The 26,687-nt window shown below is 41.8% G+C and overlaps 1 protein-coding gene across 2 annotated transcripts in view; it reads left to right on the forward strand.

The window, feature by feature from the left end:
• Window positions 1-20,224, forward strand: part of LOC140197964 (kinesin heavy chain) — a 146,255-nt gene extending 126,031 nt beyond the window's left edge. For both annotated transcript variants that reach the window (XM_072258641.1, XM_072258643.1), the window contains exons 23-26: window positions 448-552; window positions 1,123-1,339; window positions 3,926-4,043; window positions 17,278-20,224. In XM_072258641.1, coding sequence (XP_072114742.1) covers window positions 448-552; window positions 1,123-1,339; window positions 3,926-4,043; window position 17,278 — 441 coding nt within the window. In that variant the 3' untranslated portion in view covers window positions 17,279-20,224. The remainder of the gene's footprint in view (window positions 1-447; window positions 553-1,122; window positions 1,340-3,925; window positions 4,044-17,277) is intronic.
• The last annotated feature ends 6,463 nt before the right edge of the window (window positions 20,225-26,687 follow it).

A 26,687-nucleotide genomic window follows, 5' to 3' on the forward strand; every position in this document is an offset into this window, starting at 1 on the left:
AAACTGTAGTATTCAACTGCACTTGCCCCCTAGGCTGTGTATTTAAAACATGCAAACTAGAATAAAATCATGCTACCCTCTTGTCTCTGGTTTTCCCTTTGATTCTATAAACAAGCTGAATAGAGGTGGATTGTAGATAAATCCTATAATCTCCTAAATAATCAGCAGCTCTTTTTGAGCTATGATGTTCGGTGTTCCACAGCGCCTCTTAGCCATGTAATAACGACCAATGAATGTCATTACAGTTCAGTCTGATAGAAATGATTCTGTAAATTTTTAAAGCCACATTTTCCTCTAGTTATACTATTTGTACTCTCACAGTAGGTGATGTATTTTCTAAGTGGTAAAGCTGGGCCGGAAGGTTGAAGCGATCGTTCTGATTGTTTCCCTCCAGCTGCGTGGTTTGCAGCTGCTGCGGACTGATGAGCTTTGCTTGCATTTCCTCAGAGCACTGAACTGGACTCAGATGATGGAGGGGGGAGTGCTGCACAGAAACAGAAAATATCCTTTCTTGAGAACAACCTGGAGCAGCTTACAAAGGTTCACAAACAGGTATGAGGGTGATTTTGTTCCCTCCCCCTCCCCTCTTCTTCTATTCCCCATTCTGGCCTCTTGCAACTCCTCACTTGCCTATCATCTCCCCCCGATGCCCGTCCTTCTTCCCTTTCTCCCATGGTCCACTCTCCTGTCCTATCAAATTCCTTCTTCTCCAGCCCTTTATCTTTCCTACCCTCCTGGCTTCACCTATCACCTTCTAGCTATCCTCCCTACCCTCCCCCCCCCATCTTTTTACTCTGGCATCTTCCCCCTTCCTTTCCAGCCCCGAAGAAAGGGCTCGGCCTGAAATGTCAACCATTTCCACAGATGCTGCCTGACTTGCTGAGTTTCCCCAGCTTTTTGTGTGTGTTGCTCAAGATTTCCAGGATCTGCAGCATCTCTTGTGTGAACAGTTTTAATTTCTATTTCTGCTTTGTTTCCATTGACTAGAAGTGACTATAAGAACAGAAATGCGTTATCAGGTTGATCAGCCTGTGGCCACTTTCTACTGACAGCCAGAGTTGAGATTGACTGTAGTCATCCTGGAGTCCATTGCCATCCCACTTTGTTCTGTTTGCCTTCTAGCTGGTTCGTGACAATGCAGATCTTCGTTGTGAGCTTCCTAAGCTGGAAAAACGACTTCGGGCTACAGCTGAGAGAGTTAAGGCACTGGAGAGTGCACTGAAGGAAGCCAAGGAGAGTGCGATGAGGGAACGCAAGCGTTACCATCAGGAGGTCGACCGAATCAAGGAAGCAGTACGGGCCAAAAACATGGCCAGGCGGGCGCATTCAGCTCAGATTGGTGAGAGGATTTGCAGTAGTCATGCCATCTGTGATTTGCATTTTGGTTCTAACAGAACAGTGCAGCACAGGAACAGGCTCTTCAGCTCACAGTGTTGTGCTGAACCAGCTAAAAAGTAAATTTTAAAATCCCAGAAACTGATCCCTCCTACCTACACAATGTCCATATCTCTCCATCTTCCTCACAGTCCTATGCCCATCTCTTAAAAGCCTCTAATCTCTTTGCCTCTGCGTCCATACCAGGCAATTCATTCCAGGCATCCACCACTCTCTGAGTAAAAAACTTGCCCCTCACACCCCCCTTTAAACCTACCCCCTCGCACCTTCAATGCGTGCCCTCTGGTGTCAGACATTTCTACCCTAGGAAACAGATGCTCCCTGTCCACTCTATCTGTGCCTCTCATAAACTTATAAACCCTATCTGGTTTCCCCTCAGCTTCCACCACTGAGAGAAAACAACCCAAGTTTGTCCAGCCTCTCGTGATAGCACACACCCTCTAAACCAGGCAGAATCCTGGTAAACCTCCTCTGCACCCTCTCCAAAGCCTCAACATCTGCCCTCTAGTGGGGGGACCAGAACTGTATGCAATACTCCAGATGTGGCCTAATCGGAGTTTCATGAAGTTGCAACATAACCTCTTGACTTCTGAAATCAGTGCCTCGACTAGTGAAAGCAAGCATTCCATAAGCCGCCTTAACCACCTTATCGACCTGTGTCGCCTCTTTCACGGAGCTATGAACATGGACCATTGAGTTGGAGTGTTTATTACAGCAAATCTTTTCAAAAGAAGCACAATGTTTCCAATTGTGCAATATGAATATAATGCAAAAGTACCTTCCGTAACTAATCTGTTAGTAGCAGTCCTACTAAATGGCATCATCCTTGACATTAGAATAATTTACATGGAGATTGTATCCTCCTCGCATAAGATATGGTTCCAACACACTTGATGTTGGGATGTAGAAATGGAGGAGAAACAAAGGAGCAACATTGGGGAAGAGACTAACTTCCATCGGTTTTAGGAGACATCTTGAAAGGTTTAAAGCAAGCGAAATAAAATGTCTTTTCAAAATAAGATTTGAGCTCCATCTGCAAAAAAACAGAATTTTCTGGAGTTCCCATCTCTATCCCCGTTCTGACATGTTGGTCCGTGGCCACCTCTTCTACCATGATGTGTCCACTCTCAGGTTGGAACCAGCTGAAAAGTAGATCAGAAAAACCCCTCACACTTCATATTCCGTCTAGTTAGCCTCCAACCTGGTAATATTTTCCCCTCTCTCCTTCCCTCTTCTTCATTTCCCCACTCTGGCCGCTTACCTCTTCTCCTCACCTCCTATCATCTCCCCCTGGTGTCCCTCCTCCTTCCCTTTTTCCTATGATCCATTCTCCTCTCCTATTAGATTCCTCCTTCAGCTCTTTGCCTTTTCAACTTATCACCTCCCTGATTCTTACTTCACCCCCTCCCCCATCTGACTGGCATCACCTATCACCTCTCCCCCCCCCACCCACATTCTTGTTTTGGTTTCTTCCCCCTTGCTTTTCAGTCCTCATGGAGAGTCTCAGCCCGAAACATCGACCATTTATTCATTTCCATAGATGTGCCTGACATGCTGAGTTCCTCCTGCATTTCGTGTGTGTTGCTTTGGATTTTCAGCATCTGCAGAATCCCTTGTGCTTAAACTAAAATGGATTCTAGCTCGCAAAGCTTTGTGTAACTTGATGGACGTTTGTCTGTATACAGATCATGTTAGATATAAGACCATGTATCTAACCTCTTTATCGGAATAAACGAATGGAGATTGTGGTTGAAAGGTGATCCAATGGCAGGTATCCATTCTCCCAATTAGTAAAAGCGCAGTTACCTTTGGAATCTTGTAAACTTCCAGCAAAGTTTTTATCTAGCTGTTGATAATTAGTTTTTCTACTGTGATATTCTAGTCAAGTTTGTTTCACTTGAATCATCTTGGGAGGGGGAGAAAAAATCTCTGGCATAAAATGCCAGCCAGGAAATGACTGGTGCAGAATACCTGATTTTACTTCCAAAGCTCAAAGTTTCAAGGTACACTTATTATCAAAGTATGTTTACAGTATATAACCCTGAGATTCGTCTTCCTGTAGGCAGCCACGGAACAAAGAAACAACATAGAACCCGTTTAAAGAAAAATCCCCAAACAACAAAGACCAATCAAACACCCAATGCGCAAAAAAAAACCCCAGATCGTCCAAACAGCAAAAATGAGCAAATAATACACAGAACATTAAACGTCAAAACACAGAGTCCCTGAAATGGCCCAGGAGCCACACCCACCGAGTCAGTCAGTCCAGCATTGCATCAATAGCTGCAGGCCACAGCATGCAGTGCTGGTTCCGCGCCAAAGTGCCTCGATCAAAACGTGAAAATAGTTTTTTTTTAAAAAAGTAAACAAAAACATATTATTGGGAGGGGACTTGAGTATCATTGGTGCTCAATTCCTTTTACTCAGCAAACATGGTTGGGGACCTCCATAATGGATGGAAGAGGGTTTGTAGGTGAAATAATTTTGTTACAATTATTAATTTGACATTTATCACCTTGTTTCATTTCAGCAAAACCTATTCGTCCTGGCCATTACCCTGCATCCTCTCCAACAGCCTTTCATGCTATTCGTGGTGGTGGAGTAGCTGTGACCTCAAACCCTAGTTACTATCAGAACAAGGACAAGTAGTAAGTAGTGCATAGCCTATTCGAAATAGATGTTATAAATCTATCGATTGAATTAAACCTTGTGTGGGGTTTTAATAACACTAGACAACAATTTTTCTTCAAAAGTGTTGCTTCCTCAAAATTTTTTTAGTTTATGATAGACCGCTTGAAGCTGAACTCAAATATGATTTCAGACTCCTTGTATCATGTAGGAATTTGGAGAAACAGGATATTAACTTTTATTGAATATAATATGTTGAATTGTAAAATGGTGCTGACCCTTTGAAATAATTCAACTAAGCTGAAAATGTTTTGTTGATGATTTTCATTTGTGCTCAGTATCTGAGGCGTCTCACTTAAGTGTCCATCAATAATCAGGCAGCATTGCTGGATTCCAGTTGCCTTGATACCGTTTCTCCATGATCACAATGTTGTGGTGAAGCCTTTCACCATGCTCGTCACTGACAGTGCCAAGATTTGTGGGGAAGTGGTCTAAATGGGAATGCAGAAAATGAATCTTTAGTGACATGCTGCACTTCATGGTTTTGTATGCTTAAAGCATGTTGCCACCCAGTTGCATGTACTTTGGTGCTCTGTAGTTGTCAAGAAAATTTTCAGCAACATCCTCGAATGCCTTCCATGTGGTTTTTCTCCATTGCCACTGGAAGTTCTTCGAATTGCCTGTCATTGATGACCTGTTTGATTTGTGAACCAACAAAGTGCCTTCCTTAATCTTGGCATGAGTTATTCTGACTTGAATTGTGAATTGAAATAATAAATATAGGCGATTTTTAAAAAATGATACATGATGGGGAAATTTTATGGTGGTTTTCGTGATCAGCAGCCTAACATCCATAAGATACACCTTAAAGTATTCAGGAAGCAAAATCTTTGCTTACCTACATAAAATTAGAAACTGCTTCTTACAATATGAACAGATGAGTACTTAATGGGTGGTGGAGTGGAGATGTACCTCTACGAAAGGAGGTGTAGGGTGCTCCTTCCTTCTGCTGGCTTGCAAGTCACCATTGGGCAAGGTGTAGCACCTGCTTTGCCTCCTGATTAGGGTCACTGAAGCCATGGGAGCAAGTGGTGGATGGTCATACGAGCAGCTGGTACAAATTTCAAGTCATGGTTATGCAACCACTGGCCCCAGGCAGACAATCTCTGAAGAGTACTGACTTTGATGCCTACCAATAAATTTATTTTCTGATATTTTTTGTTGCTCAGAAAGAACAAATCTTCTTTGAAGAGTGAGCTTTCCTATGCTGTGTTTGGTGAACTTCTCCATTACTCAAGTTTGCCCACCAATTGTTCTGATTCATTTGATTTGAATTAGCTTAACTTCAAAATGTGTGTCTAGTGCTTACACTTACATTCTGGGCCTGGCTTGCTATGGAAGGGCATAGGAAAACGGACAAATAAGAGGAAATATTTAGGGCTTGCTAGCCTTCTGTCTGCAGTGAGTGGGGATCCCAACATAGAGTCTTAAAAGCACTACAGCACAGAAACAGGCCCTTCAGCCCATCTAGTCTGCCAGACTATTACTCTGCCTAGTCCCATCAACCTGCCCCCGGACCATTGTCTTCCATACCCCTCCCATCCATGTACTTTTTTGTCAGATCAGAATCAGGTTTATTATCACCAGTATGAGTCGTGAAATTTGTTAACTTAGCAACTGCAGTTCGATGCAATACATAATATAGAAGAAGGAAAAAAAGATAAAAATAAAAAATAAATGTTACAGTATACGTATAAGGAATAGATGAAAAATCATGCTAAAAGCAGAAATAATATATATTTAAAAAGTGAGGTAATATTCATGGGTTCAATGTCCATTTAGGAATCAGATGTCAGAGGGGAAGAAGCTGTTCCTGAATCGCTGAGTGTGTGCCTTAAGGCTTCTGTAGCTCCTACCTGATGGTAACAGTGAGAAAAGGGCATGCCCTGGGTGCTGGAGGTACTTAATAATTGACACTGCCTTTCTGAGACACTGCTCCTTGAAGATGTCCTGGGTACTTTGTAGGCTAGTGTCCAAGATGGAGCTTACAACCCTCTGCAGCTTCTTTTGGTTCTGTGCAGTAGCCCCCTTCCCCCATACCAGACAGTGATGCAGCCTGTCTGATGTACGTGTGATAAATAAAGCTAATCTTTATCATTTCTTTACACTCAATAATACACTATACTATCCCATAGATGAAAAACTTTTCATATATGTTCTTAATGTAGTCAATCTTTTGCCTCTAAAGCTGATGGGACAATGAAATCCAAATATTAACATTCTTTCTGAATTGAAATTCCTCCTAATTGCTGTCTCCTAAAGCTAAACAACTGTGTATTGGTTCCAATTATAGAATGGAGAATTAGTTACACTTATCGGTAGAGCTGTCACGCGAGCCCATAGTTTTCTTCACCTTACTAATGCTTCTGGCAATTTTTCCAGGGATTGACATCACTTGAGGATTGTGGCAAAATACATGTCCAAAGAAGTCTGCAGCATCTTGTTCCTTTCAATCTCACACACTCACTCAAAAATCTGCTTTACAAGTTTCTGTCTAGTCTTCCTTCGGAGCTCTCTTTCATGATGGATGTCTGGATCAATGGTAGTGGGTGATGGGGAGACAACCAGCAAGTCCAAGAGGCAGTGGGGACTTGGTGGTTGTCTCCCTGCCACCCACTCTACCCAACACTAGCCTGGTGAGTTCATTGGGGAAGATACAGTGTAGTGTGAGTTCAATGAGGAACTCTACACAGTAGTATAGAGAAGTTGCAGTACGAGACAATGCTTTGGAGCTAGTTAGGGCAATAAAAGGCAGTAGGGGAGTGGGAAAAGCATCTGACCCAAACAGTCTGTAAATGCATAACTTTCAGCAAAGACTCCTTTGGCAGACCCAGCCTCACATTGTAACTGGCATAAATGTAAGCGGGGAGCATTCTGACTGGTTGTATCACAGCCTGGTAAGGAGGCTGCAATGCACAGAATCACAAGAGGCTGCTTGTGATTGGCCAGCTTCATCAGGGGCACAACCCTCTCCACCACTGAAGAGGTGATTCCTCACTAACGATCCTCAGCATCCAGTACAGGAGCCTGATTCAAAGATGGCTTCTTCTCTGCTGCCATCAGATTTCTGAACAGTCCATGAAAACTACTTGGTAATCCATTTTTTCCATAATCCATTCATTTTTAAATAAATGCTGCAAAACAACAAATTTCACCTAATCAAAGGCATTTGGTAATAAATCTGACTATGATTGTTGCATGGCACATCTCGGGTAATATCCACAATGACCACCAGGTGGCATTTAATAACAGCTTGGAAAAAATGTATCTCAAATGTATAATTGCCTGGAATTAGTCTAACCAAGTAATCTGAACTTTTAAGAAGCTATGTTATTTTTAATTGTCACTAAAAACAAAAAGATAACAATGTAGTGTCAGTCTTTTTGTCATATGTCCCTCCCGGATTTTTAATAAATTCAAGTTTATCATTTCCAGATTTGGGAATGATTTTTGCATGTAACTGCAGTAATATTTGGTAGAAAAGAGCTTTAAATGAGGTGGCTTCATAAACTTTTGGTATTTTTTCCTACTAACTGTGTTCTAAACCCTTAGAGGCTTGGTATTTGTGTGTTTGGGTTTGTAAACCCCAATGCCACGTTAGCAGAGCTGTTAGTACGACACTATTACAGCTTGGGGCGTCGGAGTTTGGAGATCAAAGGCAAAGTAAAATTTATTATCAGAGTACGTACATGTCACCACATCCAACCCTGAGATTCTTTTTCTGCAGGCACTATCAGCAAATCTGTAGAATAATAACTGTAAACAGGATCAATGAAGGAACAAGAACATAGAAGACGACAAACTGTGCAAACATGAATAAATCGCAATAATACTGAGAGTGTGAAATAACAAGATAATGAGTCCTTAAAATGAGATCATTGGTCATCTATCTCAATAGATGAGTGTAGTTATCTTCTTTTATTCCTGATGATTGAGGGGTGGTAACTGTTCTTTAACCTGGTGGTGTAAGTCTTGAGGCCCTTGTACCTTCTACCTGATGGCAGCAGTGAGAAAAGAGCATGGCTTGAGTGGTGGGGGATCCGTGATGATGGATGCTGCTTTCCTACAACAGCGCTTCATGTAGATGTCCTCAATGTTTGGGAGGGCTTTACCTGTGATATACTGGGCCTAGTCCACAACCTTTCGCAGGATTTTTTGCTAAAAGGTTCCCATACCAGGCTATAATGCAGCCAGTCAATACACTTTCCACTACACATCTATAGAAGTTTGTCAAGGTTTTTGATGTCATGCCGATCTCCACAGACTCCTGAGGAAGTAGAGGCACTGTTGTGCTTTCTTTGCAGTTACATTATATGATGGGCCAGGACAGGTCCTTTGAGATAGTGACACCTGGAATTTAAAGTTACTGACCCTCTCCATCTCTGATCATCCAATGAGGACTGGCTCATGGGCTTCTGGTTTCCCTCTCCCGAAGCCTACAGTCAGATCCTTGGCCTTGTTGACATTGAGTGAGAAGTTGTTGTATGACACCGCTCAGCCAAATTCTCAATCTTCCCTGTGGAATGCATGGGTGGTCTTCGGGTGCTTTTGCTTCATCCCACAGTCCACTGATGTACTGGATAGGCTGACTGGTCATTGTAAATTGTCCTCAGATTAGCTTGGGGTTAAATCGGGGTTGCCAGGTGTTGCCGGCCGGCATAGTATGAAAGGCCAGAAGGGCGTACTCCATACTGTGCCGCTAAATAAAAACGTTATGAGGTTGATTTTGAATGGCACCTTCTGGACTTAGAGGGATTGAAACCTATACTACTTTGTTAATATTACTTTGTTAATATGGCTGTGACAAATATGATTTTAAAAATAGGCCACTGCTGGGTGACTATAGTGATCCATAAGGTTGTGTCAGTGAATAGTTCAGTGTTGTGGTGAGTGAAGTTATCCATGCTGGTTCCAGGAGCCTGATGGCTGAAGGGTAATCACTGTTCCTGAACCTGGTGATTCCCAGATTAAGAACAAGCATCCAGACCAGAAGCACTTCTCTGGTGTACTCTTGTATCACTAAGTATTTTGTCTGCTCCAAAGGCCTAGTTGTGTTTCAGATATAGGATGAGATTTAGAGTGGATTGAAGCAGGAAACCTCATTGTGACAAGAGATGTTAATGAATGAACATTACTGGATCTTCAGAAAGACATGACTTGAGTGAGGGGGGTGTGCCATCTTCTGAAATACGAGTATTCCAGTACCAGGGCAGATAACTTGTCACTGTTACAACTCGGGACGTTCTGGGGTTTGGAGTTCAGTTCCGGCACCATTCCCTGTGGAGTGTCTGTAAGTATTCCCTGTGGAATGTGTGGGTTTTCCCCACTTGCTCTGGTTTCCTCCCACAGTCCAAAGCTGTACTGGGTGGGTTAACTAGTCATTGTAAATTGTCCCGTGATTAGGTTAGGGTCATCTCATGTTCTCAATATTTATTTCTCTTTTATTTATTACATTTATTTTTGTATTTGCACAGTATTTTTTTATGCACTTTGGTTGTTGTCCGTCCTGTTGAATGTGGTTTTTCATGGTCTCCATTTTGTTTTATGTATTTTCTGTGACTGCCCGCAAGAAAATGAATCTCAGGTTGTGCAGTGTCTCAGAAAGGCAGTGTCCATTATTAAGGACCCTCCAGCACCCAGGGCATGCCCTTTTCTCACTGTTACCATCAGGGAGGAGATACAGAAGCCTGAAGACACACACTCAGTGATTCAGGAACAGCTTCTTCCCCTCTGCCATCCGATTCCTAAATGGACATTGAACCCGTCAACACTACCTCACTTTTTAAAATATATATTATTTCTGTTTTTGTATGATTTTTAATCTATTCACTATACATATACGATAATTGATTTAATTATTTTTTCTTCTATATTATGTCTTGCATTGTACTGCTGCTACCAAGTTAATAAATTTCACGACACGTGCCAGTGAAAATAAATCTGATTCTGATTCTAAAGAGTGACATATATGTACTTTGAAAATAAATTTACTTTGAACATTGATTAACTCAAGGGGCTCACGACCTCACCAACTTCAACGTACTTGTTTGCATTGATGCTGTGATAATTCTTTAGTGGGAGTTGATTGCTCAGCAGCTATCAAGCTTACCACATAATTTAGAGGTCGTTTCAATTCCCCATTGAACTTATTCCCATTTTACCACCATGCAAAGTTCTTTGATGTGAACAACAGTGACGTATTTTATTAACTTTAAACTGAAATTGGTGTAATTCCTACAGTTGATTCTTGCAGAGATCAGAAAGCTTTGTAAGTGATGTAATTTTGTTGTCTCTGCAGTAGGCTTTTCTGAACTTTTATGTGCATAATTTTCCCACGAATTGTTCCATATTGAAAATGGCCTGCCAGTGGTTATAAATGTATAATTCATTGCGTTGGATTGCAGAAACTTTTCATGTTTTACTCTAGTACGTTGTCTAAAAGAGAACTCTTGAGATTTAATTAGACTTTGGTCCCACAGCCAGCTATCGTGTATGTTCGGTAAGAGCAGCATTTTTCCTTGAGAACAAGACCAACCTTAGAGTTGAATGTTATTTGCTTTTATTGTTTGCACAATTTGTTTTTTCTCTCTGCACATTGGATGCTTGATGGTCCTTTTTAAAATGTGTTCTATTGGGTTTCTTTGTTTTGTGGCTGCCTGGAAGGAGATGAATCTCAAGGTTGTATATGGATTACAAACTTTGATAATAGATGTTCTTTGAGCTTTAAACCAGTTTGAAACACCTTGAAAACAAGGGTTTCCCCCCCAGAAAATAAATCATAATGCCAGTTCATGATTGCTGCCATCAAAACTACTTAACTCATTCTGGGTTCAGGTACTTGAGCCAACCTGGTTGCCAAAGTGTGAGATGAAATTCTCTCAACAGATGGTGCTCAATAATAAAAGCATGACACTTGTACGATTTAGTACAAAAATGGTCCATAATACTGCTGCTTTCACAATTGTGGAAGAGTGTCCAAGAGTAGCAAGACAGAGTTGTTGGTAGACTTCATCCTGTCTAGTCTAAGGAGCTGGTGGTAGACCTGAGGAGAGCTAAGGTACCGGTGACCCCTGTTTCCATCCAGGGGGTCAGTGTGGACGTGGTGGAGGATTACAAATACCTGGAGATACAAATTGACAATAAACTGGACTGGTCAAAGAACACTGAGGCTGTCTACAAGAAGGGTCAGAGCCGTCTCTATTTCCTGAGGAGACTGAGGTCCTTTAACATCTGCCAGATGATGCTGAGGATGTTCTACGAGTCTGTGGTGGCCAGTGCGATCATGTTTGCTGTTGCATGCTGGGGCAGCAGGCTGAGGGTAGCAGACACCAACAGAATCAACAAACTCATTCGTAAGGCCAGTGATGTTGTGGGGATGGAACTGGACTCTCTGACGGTGGTGACTGAAAAGAGGATGCTGTCCAAGTTGCATGCCATCTTGGTCAATGTCTCCCATCCAGTACATAATGGACTGGTTGGGCACAGGAGTACATTCAGCCAGAGACTCATTCCACCGAGATGCAACACAGAGCGTCATAGGAAGTCATTCCTGCCTGTGGCCATCAAACTTTACAACTCCTCCCTTGGAGGGTCAGACACCCTGAGCCAATAGGCTGGTCCTAGACTTATTTCCTGGCATAATTTACACTATTACTATTTAACTATTTATGGTTTTATTACTATTTAATTATTTATGGTGCAACTGTAACGAAAACCAATTTCCCCCGGGATCAATAAAGTATGACTATGCAGCAAGAATGGTCAACTTGGAGAAAGTAAATATGTCAAAGGGCCAATGAGAAGACTCTGGATTCTACATCCAGATTGTATTTTTGACTGGTTCACATTTGGGAAGTAGAAAAGGTGAAACTAGCAGCTGAGAATGCCTAGTGTGTGACAGCTTTGAACCTTGCTTGGGCATGTACTTCTGAAAGTTCTCATGTCTAACTAGAGGACAAAACCTGCTGGACCTGTATTTGGAAGCCAAGCCAGGAGACAGATCTGACAATGGGTGAAGATTTTGGGAAAAGTCACCACAACTCGTTGTGTTGTAAGGTGATAAGGATAAAACTGGGGAGGGTAAATTACAACAGGGTAAGACAGGAGCAAAGGGGCATTAATTGGGAGCTGCTGCTGTTGGACATGTCCCAGTCTGACATGTGGGAGTTGTTTAGGTCAAAGTACAATCATTGTCAGAGTATCTATACTTTACAATCTTGAGATTTGTCTTCTTGCAGGCGGCCACAAAACAAAGAAACCCAGTAGAACCCATTCAAAAAAATACTGTCAAACACCTAATGTGCAGAAAAAATAACCAAATCATGCAAACAACAAAAGCAAGCAAGCAACTGAACTCACAATAGTGAATCCATAGCCACTGCGGTCATCACTGCAGTCTTAGTTCAGCACAGAGATGAGTAAACCTTGCAGAGCAACAGGCTGAACCAGCCCACCTCTCACCTCCAGCCCCAACCCTGCCACCCTGACTTTTTTGATTTGGCCTGGCACTTAAATCATCCAAACCTCAGGCCGTTCCTCATTCTCGGACCCATGCCCTCCCGCTTCAATATGCTCCTAGGCCTGAGCCCCGCTGCCTCAATTTGGCTCAGTGCTGAAGTTCATCAAACCTCAGTTCTTTCCTCGCTCTGAGGCTCTGCCGTTTCGACTCTGACTCGCCTTGGTTCTGACACATTGCCTTCATGTCCGCTCTAGCTATGGCAAAACAGTGGCTCATCCCCTGCTCTCGTGCCCGGGCCCTGTTGCCTGGTTTTGGCCTTACAGGCTTGTCCACAGCCGTCCTGCACCTTTGAGACTTCAGTTCACACTGCATAAATGCCAGGTCATACAGACCGCCAAAAGGGAAGTTGCAGGCTAATGATTGCAGTCATTGTTTACCAGAGAAACTTTGATTAATAAAGTAGTTAGTAATTTTCTTTGCTTTGTTCCCTGCTGGCAAATAGAGCTGAACTTCTTAAACCGGGTCATCTTAAGGCCGGTAGATCAGATTTCAGGATCAACATATTCCAACAAGGAATAAGGATGGCTGTGGTAAGCTGCAAAAACCTTAGATGTCAGCAAGGAAAAGGAAGCATACATAAGGCTTAGAATTATGGAATATAAAGACAGGAAAACACTGAAGCAGATGATCAGGAAGGCCAAAATGGGACATGAAATGTCTTTAGTGAGAAGGATCAAAGAGAATCCAAGGCATTTTATACTTGTATTAAGAAAAAAGAAGATAACTAAGGAGAGAATGGGTCCATTCAAGGATTAAGGACTGAATTTGTGCTTGAAATCAGAGCACGTGGCTGAGATATTAAATGAGTACTTCATGTTACTGTTCATGGAGGAGAAGGAATTGGAGTATTGTGAAGGCTGAGTGGTGTGCTAATGTGCTGTGACATTTTGAGATTAAAGAGAAGGTAGTACTGGGTCTTCTGAAAAGCATTAAGGTGGATAAACCCCCAGAGTCTGATGCCACATATCCCAGAATATTGAAAGTAGTAAGTGAGGAGATTGCTGGGGCTTTGACAAAGATCCTTGTATCCTCGCTAGTAACATTGTGCCATTGTTCAAGAAAGGAAGTAGGCATAATTTAGTTGATTATACTCAAGTGATCCTCTATCTTCTATGGTCAAGCCAGTTCTAAATCCACATTTGGATTCAAACATCTTTAAATCAACCTACCATGAGGACCTCATCAAGTGCCGTACCAAAGTCCATGTAAATAACATCTGCATCACAAAACTCACGATTGTAAGACACAACCTAGCCTGTACAAAACCATGCTGACTCTCCCTAAGTGGGCCATGCCTTTCCAAATGTGTATGTACTATCCCTCAGTATCCTCTCCAACAACAAAAGGATCACTTGACTATAATCAACTAAATTATCCCTACTTTCTTCTGTACCTCAATGATGTTAAGGAGTCTAGCATGTCCTTTCATTTGACCTCCCAAAGTACAACTTCTCACACGTGATAAGATTAATCTCCATCTGCCACTTGTCTGCCCATCTCTCTAACAGATCTATGTATTGTTGGATTATTTGATAGTCATTTACACTGTCCATAACTGAAATCATCTTGATGTCATTTGCAAATTTGCTAATCCACACATCCATATTTTCACTTCAATCGTAGGTATATATCACAAGAGGTTAGAGACCTCCAGCCAGAATAACTGACCAGTGGTATTCCACAAGAATTAGTGCTGGGACCTCCGCTTGTGATAATCCAACTCTACATAGATCTGAGGTACAGAAGGATCTTGGGGTCCAGGTCCATAGTTCAATTAAAGTGGCTATACAAGTGGACAAGGTGGCTAAGAAGGTCCATTATATGCTTGCCTTCATTGGTAGGGGTGTTGTTTGGAGACAGGCAGACTGGTTACTCGGGGTGGGTGTTGTGTGGAGTCAGGCAGACTGGTTACCGGGGGTGGGTGTTGTGTGGGGTCAGGCAGTCTGGTTACCAGGGGTGTTGTGTGGAGTCAGGCAGACTGGTTACCGGGGGTGGGTGTTATGTGGGGTCAGACAGACTGGTTACCGGGGGTGGGTGTTGAGTGAGGTCAGGCAGACTGGTTACCAGGGGTGTTGTGTGGAGTCAGGCAGACTGGTTACCAGGGGTGTTGTGTGGGGTCAGGCAGACTGGTTACCGGGGGTGTGAACAACAGGAATTCTGCAGATGCTGGAAATTCAAGCAACACACATCAAAGTTGCTGGTGAACGCAGCAGGCCAAGCAGCATCTGTAGGAAGAGGTGCAGTCGACGTTTCAGGCCGAGACCCTTCGTCAGGACTAACTGAAGGAAGAGTGAGTAAGGGATTTGAAAGTTGGAGGGGGAGGGGGAGATCCAAAATGATAGGAGAAGACAGGAGGGGGAGGGATGGAGCCAAGAGCTGGACAGGTGATAGGCAAAAGGGATACGAGAGGATCATGGGACAGGAGGTCCGGGAAGAAAGACAAGGGGGGGGGGGACCCAGAGGATGGGCAAGGGGTATATTCAGAGGGACAGAGGGAGAAAAAGGAGAGTGAGAGAAAGAATGTGTGTATAAAAATAAGTAACAGATGGGGTACGAGGGGGAGGTGGGGCCTTAGCGGAAGTTAGAGAAGTCGACTTCTCTAACTTCCGCTAAGGCCCCACTTCCCCCTCGTACCCCATCTGTTACTTATTTTTATACACACATTCTTTCTCTCACTCTCCTTTTTCTCCCTCTGTCCCTCTGAATATACCCCTTGCCCATCCTCTGGGTACCCCCCCCCCCGTCTTTCTTCCCGGACCTCCTGTCCCATGATCCTCTCGTATCCCTTTTGCCTATCACCTGTCCAGCTCTTGGCTCCATCCCTCCCCCTCCTGTCTTCTCCTATCATTTTGGATCTCCCCCTCCCCCTCCAACTTTCAAATCCCTTACTCACTCTTCCTTCAGTTAGTCCTGATGAAGGGTCTCGGCCTGAAACGTCGACTGCACCTCTTCCTAGAGATGCTGCCTGGCCTGCTGCGTTCACCAGCAACTTTTATGTGTGTTACCAGGGGTGTGAGGGGGGGATTGTGTAAAATCAGTCGATCACCTGTAACACCTTTTAATTTTAATTGATTTAATCTGGAAATTAAGACCTTCAAAATGATGTTATATCTCAATGGGCAGGTCATGAAGAAACTGCTATGTGTGAGCGTAATCAAGAGGGCATAAATATAACAGATAAACAAAGTAAAGAAATTTGACTGACATGCTTTTCATGGAGAGAGGTGCAACGGTATGTCCAAAGAATGGTGGAAGCTGATACCATTGAATCATTCAATAAAGGACTGGTAAAGGAGAAGTACAGGAAACAAGATAGTGATAATGAGTGGCAGGAAGCTTGGTTGGACAGTAAAAACAGCACTGGGCTACTTCTGTGTGATTCCATTAATCTGTCCCGATGGACACCAAGGTGATCTCTGCTTTGTACATCATACGATCAGATCTTTGGTTTTCACCTCACCCGGCAAATGGAGCCTTTGTTTAACAGTTTGCTCAGATATCTCCATAATGCAACAATTTTTGTGTTGACTTGAATTGTACATATTATCACATCAAGACCCTGGAGAGCCAGATTGATCTTATTCTCCTGTGTGAACAAGAGAGCCACAAATGAGCTAAGCTTGACATGAATAATCAATACTCACCTTCTCCTGACAGGAGTGTGAGTGTTTTATACATAAACAAGCAAGACTCAGAATCTAAAATAATTGGATTAAGGCCACTTAATATTTATGGAATTTCCATAGGTTCAGAAACAGTTCTTGCTGCCTCCACCCAACCATCAGGCTCCTGAACCAGTGTGGATTACTTCATTCACCACAACACTGAATTATTCCACACTCTTAGACTCACTTTCAAGGACTCTACAACTTATCTTCTCAATATTATTTTTTATTAATTGATTTATCATTTTTTGTATTTGCACAATGTATCTTTTGCACATGGGTTCTTTGTCTATCTTTGTGGGTAGTTTTTTCATTGTTTCTCTTGTGTTTCATTGTATCAACTGTGAATGCTTGCAAGAATATAAATCTCAGGCTGGTATATGGTGACATACAGTAATGTGCAAAAGTCTTAAGCACATATAGCTAGGGTGACTAACTGTAGTAATTTTATATATTGCACTGTACTGCTGCCTCAAAAAAACCAACAAATTTCATGACATATGTGAGTGATTATAAAACTGATTCTGATGTGGGTCTCTATTGTGGACAGAGTGTGGGAAGGGGGCAGGGAGAGGGGAATCATGGTTGGGAAAAGGGGAAGCGAGAGAGGAGGGAGCGGGAAGCACCAGAGAGACATTCTGTAATGACCAATAGCTAGGTTGTTTGGAATGAAATGACTTTGACTGGTGTCTCAGGGCTGGGTGTGTCTGCACCCACACCACCCCAACTCCTGGAACTCCTCCTCTGATGCGTGTCCCAAACCCTTCCTCGGAGCTCCGCCATCGGCATTCCCAACATCCTTTGCTCCTTCCAGATTTACAAACTCCCTCTCTGCTCCACATTGACAAATGTAGAACTATACCAAAATCTTAGGCACCCCTAGCTATATATATGTGCCTAAGACTTCTGCACAGTATTGTATATTGTATGTACTTTGATAAATGTACTTTGAACTGTATGCTAGCAGGAAAAAATATTGCATGAATTAATAGTCACTCCTTTGTTTCCTAGATTGGGGCTTCAGTCAAGCATGCATTAATGACCCAAGACCAACTCATAAAACCCTTCAGAAGAAACCCGCTCCTAATCATCGATCTTCTTCAGAACTGTAGTCATAGGACTTTGGCTTTACCTGGGTCAAGATAAGTATGTACAGAACTGCATTCATTCTACGTCATCTAGCATCAAGGATCATATGTGTTTGTGCGTGAAAATTAATTCCCAGCCTTTTCCAGGACTGTGCTAAGCTAAAATTATACATTGTATCGCAGTGTCTTAGGAAGATTATTACCTTGTATTGTGAGTTTGATTTTCTGTATGATAAAATGTTTTATTTTGTATTTTTTGGGTTGTGGGTGGGCAAACATTGCTGCTAAATTATAAATTTTAAAGGAGTGAAAAGGTAAAATTTGTGCTTGTAGAATTTTCTAAAGATTAACAAAAAACTCATTTTGGCAGCATTGGTCAACCTGGTCAGTGTAGGTCTTCAAAGTGAACAACTTGGACAGCAGTGACCCAGGACTGGAATGCCTTTTAGTACAAACAAAAACTACAAGCCTTTAACTATGCTACATTTTGTTTGATTTTTACACTTCACTTGAATCACTGAGAATGTCGGAATGGAAAGCTGAAGGTTTCAAAGACGGACATAAGCAATGCAAACTGGCCTTATTTAGGGTCCAAAGAAAACGTGGTCGCCTTTAGTCCTCAGAAGAGACAGTTTATATTCTTGTGCAAGCAACACTGGAAAACTGGAAGCAGATACAACTTGTCCAACCACCTAATCCCTTCAGACCTTCAAGAAGAACTTTTGGTCTGTTAGCTGCCATTAACCTTACTGAAGAAATAGGAAGGAATTGTTCTATTATGAGCAGAACTGTGTAAAACAAAGTATGTTCACTCATGGGTATATCTGTTGATGTCTACCATCACTCAACTGCTGGTTTCATGCCATTTGAACACAGGTAGTTTCATTGTAGAGACTATACTGGTTCCCAGAGAACGTTTGGTCTTACGGACAGCATTATCTCTGGAGGCAATCACAAATCTTTAATATCGATTTAATTAAAAGAAAGCTGCCTCTAACAACTCTACCATGGTGGTCCAAATGTTCCTAGATATCCTTTGGAGAGTCTACATTGACTGAAGCTTGCACTGCATGTGGTTTTTGTATATTTATGATTTCCATCTGTATTTTCACTTGCCTAATCATGGCTGCTGGGGTGATGAGTTATGAACAAAGCTGCGTTATCACAGTGACTGTCTTTCATTCAGTATTGGGCCCTTCACGTAACTAGATGCTGATCAGACAGTCAGTTCACCTAGTGCCAGACCTGTGAAATTTCCAAGCTAAATCGAAGATTGTCACTGTGAAAGCTGGCCTTGTTAACAAGTCACAAATTTTTTTATCGTTTTAATCTCTTCTGTCTACAGAAACCTGCCCCTTCTCAATTGCCCCTAGACACTTACAAAACCTTTTTTTTTGCCGTAATACCAGTGGGATTGTTTCCTAAACCCCATCTTATAATTGCAGAATATAACGTAAGGATTTGCAGAGGGGATTAAAAATGTCTCGTTGGTTACTGTCACTAAATACAAGTGTGTTTATTAGTCTGCAGTTGTACTTGCCTCAGCTCATTTACTTCTAAAGAAGTTGAGCAAATGTATGGGGTTAAGTGAAACCAGCAGCCAGAACTAGTGAGCATTTTAACAAAGCCTGATTGCTGTCCTCATCAACATCCCACGCCTGAAGTGCTTCTCCCTCCTCCCTCCAGACTTTAAGGGTAGATAATGGTGTATCTCTTGCTCTTGAAATGGCAGATGGCTTAATTTCCACACATATTTATGATTGTACTAGATTTTAGGATGGTGCGGATCAAAACTCAGGCCATCTGATATCCTCTGTTCTTTCCAGAAGGATGGGTACAAAGCACCGTGGGTGGCTGCAGTATCCCAATGACTTCTGAACAGATTGCTTTTTAAAGGGATTCACAGGGCCATTCGAGGTAAAAGCCGGAGGAGGAAGATGGCTCCACCAGGTGGCTGGGTCTTGCTATTCCCAGCTCCTCCACATGAGAAACACAAAGACAGAGCCAGCTCATTTAATGATGCCAGTGCCAGGAGTAATGTATTCTGTTGTTAGCCCAATCAAAATGTTCTCAGTTACAGCCTTTGCCTGGTAGATTCTGATCAGCAAGTCAGTCAATCTAGCTCTCAGCACGTCCTAATGCTTTTGCAAGGCTGTTGCTGGAGGAGATTTTAAGCGGGCCGCATCCAAGAATTCAAAATGTGCAATTGTGCCTATGTTTATTTCTTCATGAACTTTTAAGTTACAATTTACTCTTGAATGCCTTCTTGCCTTTCATTCCATTGCTTTTCCTGCTCGTATGTTTGAAAACACTGGATTCTTGTAACCTGACAGGGTTAGTTCCTACTGTTTATCTAGAGAATAAGAAATCCAGACACCATACTAATGCTGTGTGCCTGCCAAATAGCTGACCAGAGTTGGGGGAGAAAAAAAATCTTTCATATTGTTCAATGTCCATTGTCTGTCTCTGGGATATATTGAGGTATCTAATAATGATACTATAGATGTTGGGATGTGAGGCTCTCTGTAGTTAGTGTCTACTTTGTAAGATGTGTATATGTATTGCAGAAGTGTTTCTCTTACCTGGCTGTATGTACAGTAGTCTTCAAATATGTTCATTTTAGGGCAACCTATATTTATTAAAACAAACCTATACAATTATTTTGTTCAAATGGTATAAAATGAATATTCATGGTCAGCATATGAATACTGTGAGGTATTTAAATAAAACATAAGATCAAGTTTGAGGGCAGTCTTAAATTTCCCTGAAATTTCTGTCCTGTAAGGTATAAAAATCTGCTATGAAACGACTTGCATGATGTATAATTTACTTGAAACGGTTAATGAAAGTGCTGAAATAAAGTTGATTTAAACCCCAAAGAGTCACTTTTTCTTCTTTTGAGATGGTCTGGATGTGAAACTCTCCAACGATGCATTTGTTCAGGGATGTAATTTTCAAAATGCGACCATTATCTTGGGACAGAATAAATAGCAAGCAGCTTCAAGCACTCTGATCTATCACAGCGTGTGCCATAATCGTTTTGATCATTCCTCGTAGATGCTGAGAAACCAGTGGAGTCCAATGTTGGAAAGGTTGAAATACCTATTTTGTAGAATTGATAAACATGTCAATCTGCAGATGTCGTGGTGTCTATAAACTTGTTAGGGAATTGGGATAGGCAATATTTAAACTATTTGCTTCATGTTTTTATTTTGAAACAAAGAAGTGGATATCAGGTGAGAGATACAAACTTAAATTTTATAAGTTTTAAGTAGGGGATCATTCTGGGGTTATGAAATTATGTATAATAATCAATTATTATGCCAATTAGCCTAACTATGGATTAAATGGGAACCATTCTTTATGAAATAAAACCTGTATACAACTTAACTTCCAAATGATACTTTGTGGCTAGTGGAACCAATTATGGGGTGCGGGACATTTCTGACTCTACGCCATTGAAACTACATTGGGAAGGACAATAGGTGAATGTCCTGCTATTCACCATCACTTTGTTCCGCGTCGTATGACGTGGACAATCATAGTCTCATGACCATGATTGTTTTTGGCAAATTATTCTACGGAAGGGGTTTGCCATTGCTGCCTTCTGGGCAATGTCTTTATAAGACGGGTGACCCCAGCTCTTCAGAGATACTCTTCAGAGATTGTCTGCCTAGTGTCAGTGGTTGCATAACCAGGACTGTGACATGCACCAGCTGCTCAAAGGACCATCCACCACCTGCTCCCATGGCTCCATGGATGTGGGGCTAAGCAGGTGTTACACCTTGCCCAAGGGTGACTTGCAGGCTAGTGGAGGGAAGGAGCACCTTTGGTAGAAACATATCTTCACTTGCCACTCCTGCCATTAGCACATTGTTAAAGGTGTATCCCTGCCACCTAATGCACAGTTCAGGACAGATTTGTTTTGTCTAACTTTCTGGTTGGTTGTTTATTTGTAGAGTCATCCTTCAATGCTGTAGCAAAACTGGTATATCTTGGGTGTTTGGCTTTTGGAACAGATGCCAGTGTTGAATATTCAAAGGGATTCTGCTAGTTGGGATGTGTTACCAATATAAATATGTAATTCTGTAAATTTGCCTGACTATATTCCAAATGTTAAAGTAGGTGATTATAGCAGTTGAAACTGCAGTTAATCATAAACACAAGAGATTCTGGAGATGCTGGAAATCCAGAGCAACACACACAAAATGCTGGAGGAGCTCAGCAGGTCAGGCAGCATCTTTGGGAAAGAGTAAACAGTCAATTGTTTATTGTTATCTTTGTGTTGAAGAACTCTAAAACCTCATGTCATGAGAGAGAGATTCTCCTGGAGATCTGCTGTGTGAAGACTTTTATGTTTCCCAATTACAACTATCACGTGGCTCAGTTTGAGTCAGTTATTTTAGTAAAACAATTCTTGGGACTAGATAAATCAATAAAAATATTGATGTATATTTGTAAAGATTATATGAACAACATATGGCTTGTAATTTATGACAGAAATGACTCACCATTGCATGAAAATCAAAAACTTCAAATCCTAGCAATCTGAAATACAGTGGCAACACCTGTAGGTTAAGCAGCAATTGTGGGAATAGAGTTTGTTCCGTGGAGAGTGTCACAGAACAGAGGGACCTGGGAGAGTGTTGTGAGCAGAGGGACATTTGATTCTGAACAATTGGTTTATTGATCATTACACAATATCTCTCCGGCTCTTCCTGCTCCCTCCCTTTTCTCAACCATGATTCCCCTCTTTCTGCCTCCTTCCTATTCTCAGTCCACAACAGAGACCCATATCACAATCGCGTTTATCATCACTCACATACATCACATAATTTGTTTTTTTTGCAGCAGCAGTGCAGTGCAATATATAAAATTACTACAGTACTGTGCAAAAGTCTTAGTGTCTGTCACTCTCACAATAGAATTTATGAGAAAAGACACATGAAGAATGACTGACGCATCACAGGTAGAGAAAGTGATGAAAAAGGTTCAAAAGTAAATTTATCAAGGTACATGTATGTCACCATATGCAACCTTGAGATTCATTTTCATTGCCTGGCATGTAACACTCATCTGTCAGGGCGTTGAATATCAGAGTTGGGATATCACAGTCATACAAGAAGTTGGTGAGTCTGAACTGGGAGTATTGTGTGCAATGTTGGTTGGCCCTTTTACAGGAGGCATACCTTTAATCTGGAGAGAGTGCAGAGTCGAGTTACGAGGATGTGCCAGGTCTTTAGGCCCTGAGTTGTAGGAAGAGGTTGGACAGATTAGGACTCCATTCTCGGAGCGTATAAAATCATGAAATAGAATTGTGATCTTTATAGAAGTGTATAAAATCACAAGATGAATGCACGTGCATCTTTCCCAGGGAAGTGAAAGTAAGAGCTAGAGGTTTAAGGGGAAAGATGTAAAAGGGATTTGAGGGATAACTGCTTCATGCAGAGAGCAGTGCATATATGGAATGATTTACCAAAGGAAGTTGTTGAGGCAGGTACCATAGCAACATTCAAAATACATTTAGATGGGTGCAGGGGAAGGAGGGGTTTGGAGGGATATGGGGCAAAGGCAGGCAATGAGACTAATTTGGTTGACACCATGGTCAACATAGACAATGTGGAGCAAAGAACCTATAACTCTGCTGTATTATTCTGACTCTCTGCCTCAATGTTGGCTGCATACGCAAGCCCCTAAGATCGTCAATGATTCCTTCCATCCGTCCAACTATCTCTATGGCCCCCTACCATCAGGCAGAAGGTGCTATAGCATTATGACATGAACTGTTCAGATGAGAAACAGCTTCTTCCCCCAGGCTGTATGACCACCGAACTCTCTACCACCACTCAGGTTTCATCATGTATGAACTGCTATACTGGTTAACTTTTTTTACTTCTATATGCATCTTAGTATTTTGTTAACTTATTTGTGGTACTATGACTTTGTATTATATGTGTGCGTTATATGTATGGTGTTGTGCCCCTTGGTCTGGAGGAACATTGTTTTGTTTGCTGGTATACATGTGCACAGTTGAATGACATAAGCTGAACTTGAACTTCAAAGTTCACTTATTATCAAAGAATGTAAACTATATATAACCTTGAGATTCATCTCCTTACAGGCAGCCACAAAACAAAGAAACTCAATAGAACCTGTTAAAAAAGACCTTCACACACCCAATGTACAGAGAAAAAAAAATCATGCAAACAATAAAAATAAGCAAATAACATTCAGAACTGAAGGTCACGAAACTAAGTGAGCAGCCGCAAAGCCAGTCACAGCAGGCCACTACCTCATTTCAGAACTTGAGAGGATATTGACGTAGCCTTAATTATCTTTCCTTTGATTTTGGCAAAGTTTACAGAGACACCATTGCTGGTATACTTTTCCAAATGGCTTGATGCCTGCTGTTTGCAGTCCAGGATGGGATGACTGAGACCCCAAGTTTTGTGCCACATTTTGAAGTCTTCAAATGCCCTTTTCCTCAAGCAACATTGGCTCTGTTATTGCACTGAAGCAAGTTACAACCATTGTCAACATCTGGTTTCACTGAGAGCTAGCTTGTGAGATGTGTGAAGTGGTCCATGTTTTCCAGTGACTCACTGTGTGAACCTTTATTATTGGAGGGCAATGTAATACAGCTGAGAGAGGACCTTTGTCTTGTGGGTCTTCTTCTTCTTGGGTCCTAAACTCCCAGTGGATCACAGGCCATTGATGACCTCCCATTTCCATCATCCAAAGTTGATGGTATGGTTGGAGTTCATCAATGTTTCTGTAATCATTGCACCCACACTACAGGGGATTGGCCTGTACAGCTTCACCAGAGGCCTGATGGTTGGTCTTACCCATTTCCAACTCTCACGATGGGGATGTAGTGTTGGACTTTGAGAGGCCATCTCATGGATGTTGAGTATAAAATTCATCCTCCAAATCAGAATCAGGTTTATTATCACTAAAATGTTTTGCAGCAGCAGTACAGTGCAGTACATCAAAAAATAAGTCACATAAGAAATACAAACAAAATAAATAAGTAGTGCTTCAAATGCTTCTTGTAGTGAATAAATATATGATATGTAGGAGCTTGGCCTCTGACCGTGTGCAAATGAGAGCACTATCTGTATACAGCAGCTTAATGGGTGAGGTTTGAGTGACCTTGGTTCTGTAGTGTAATAGCCATAAGATTAAACCCCTTCCTATTAAATCAGAGGATGAGCTCCATGCTCAGTGGTAGTTTATTGGAAATGATCTCCAACTTTGTGATAAGGAAGATTAATATGGTATCGTCACTGCTTTTTGATGATAGTCTTCACTGACAGTGAAAAACAGCCATGAATGGTGATCTTTGCTGCTCCATGCACAGTCAAATGGTGCTAGCAGTAATCTCCTGTTCCTCCTCGTGCTGTGCCAGTGCAAACTTCACAGAGTCACAGAAACAGTGATCTGACCTCAACTCCAGCTTCATTACAAACCCATTGTGTTAATACAGATAAAATGATGTTGGACTTTATGATGTCCTGGCATCAGTGCGAGGGGAAATGGCAGAATCTATTAATAAGTGATAGTAGGGCATTTGTAAAATAATAATGGGATTGGCAGAGTCAATGAAAGAGAAATTATGTTTGACAAATCTGCTGCAATATTTTGAGTCTTTAATTAATAGAATAAGGGTGAAGCAGTATTATGGTGCAAAAGATCTGCAGTAAGGTGCCATAAAGGTAATTAAAATGAGAACACAGCAACTTTACCAGAAGTTTACAATAATGACTGACAGCGCATTGCAGTCAGAATCAGGTTTACTATCACTGACAACAGGAATTCGGCAGATGCTGGAAATTCAAGCAACACACATCAAAGTTGCTGGTGAACGCAGCAGGCCAGGCAGCATTTCTAGGAAGAGGTACAATCGACGTTTCAGGCCCACACCCTTCGTCAGGACTGCGAAGGGTCTCGACCTGAAACGTCGACTGTACCTCTTCCTAGAGGTGCTGCCGGCCTGCTGCGTTCACCAGCAACTTTGATGTGTGTTGCTTACTATCACTGACATATGTCATGAAATGTGTTGTTTTGTGGCAGCAAGACATAAACTTACGATAAATTACAATAGTGCAATAAAGGGATAACCAAAGTGCTGTTTGTGGGTTCATGGACCAATCAGACACATGATAGTGGAGGAGATCATTGAATGATCCCAAATCACTGAATATGGGTCTTCTGCACCCCCCAATAGTAGTAACGAGCATGGTGAGTAATTAATAAGTATCCTGTGGCAAACCAGCAGTTAAATGTCATGTATGTAATCTATGACAACTGAGGATTGAGCACTGGAGGTAAAGGATTGAGGAATAGTTAACGAATAGAAAATAGACCATAAGACACAGGAACAGACGTAGGCCAATCAATCCATCAAGACTGCTCTACCATTCAATGGTGGCTGATTTATTATCCATCTCAAACCCTCTCTCTCCTGCCTTTTCCCCATAACCTTTGCTGCCCTTACGAATCAAGACCCTATCAAGGTCCACTTTAAGTATACCCAATGATTTGACCTCCACAGTCGTCTGTGGCAATGAATTCCATAGATTCACCACTCTCTGTTTAAAGAAATTCCTCCTCATCTCTGTTCTAAAGGGACGCCCCTCTACTCTGAGGCTGTACCGTCTGGTCCTACACTTTCCCACTATAGGAAACATCCTTTCCACATCAACTCTAACTAGGCCTTTCAATATTCAATAGGTTGCAATGAGATCCCCCTTTATTCTTCTAAACTCCAGCAAGTATAGGCCCAGAGTCATCAAATGCTTCTCATTCATTAGCCCTTACATTCATAGTATCATTCTGGTGAACCTCCTCTGGGCCCTCTCTAATGCCAGCACATCTTTTCTCAGATAAGGAACACAACACTGCTCACAATACACCAGATGTTGTTTGACCAATGCCTTATAAACCCTCAGCATCACATCCTTGCTCTTAGACACCACTCTATTTCCCTACCCCCCCCCCACCCATTTCTTCTGAACTCCAGAAAAAACATTGGAATAAACAGATAATCTTTGGATTGGCAGGCTGTGAACTGTGGGGTGCCACAAGGATTGATGTTGAATACATAATAATAGATTAAAAACTGAATTACAGTAAGTATATAGAGTGGCATGCAAAAGTTTGGACAACCTGGTCAAAATTTCTGTTACTGTGAATAGCTCAATGACTAAAAGATGAGCTGATTTCCAAAAGGCATAAAATTAAAGATGACACATTTCTTTAATATTTTAAGCAAGAAAACTTTTTCATTTCCATCTTTTACAGTTTCAAAATAACAAAAAAGGAAGAGGGCCC

The sequence above is a fragment of the Mobula birostris genome, chromosome 5, assembly GCF_030028105.1.
Source record: "Mobula birostris isolate sMobBir1 chromosome 5, sMobBir1.hap1, whole genome shotgun sequence".
NCBI lineage: Eukaryota > Metazoa > Chordata > Chondrichthyes > Myliobatiformes > Myliobatidae > Mobula > Mobula birostris.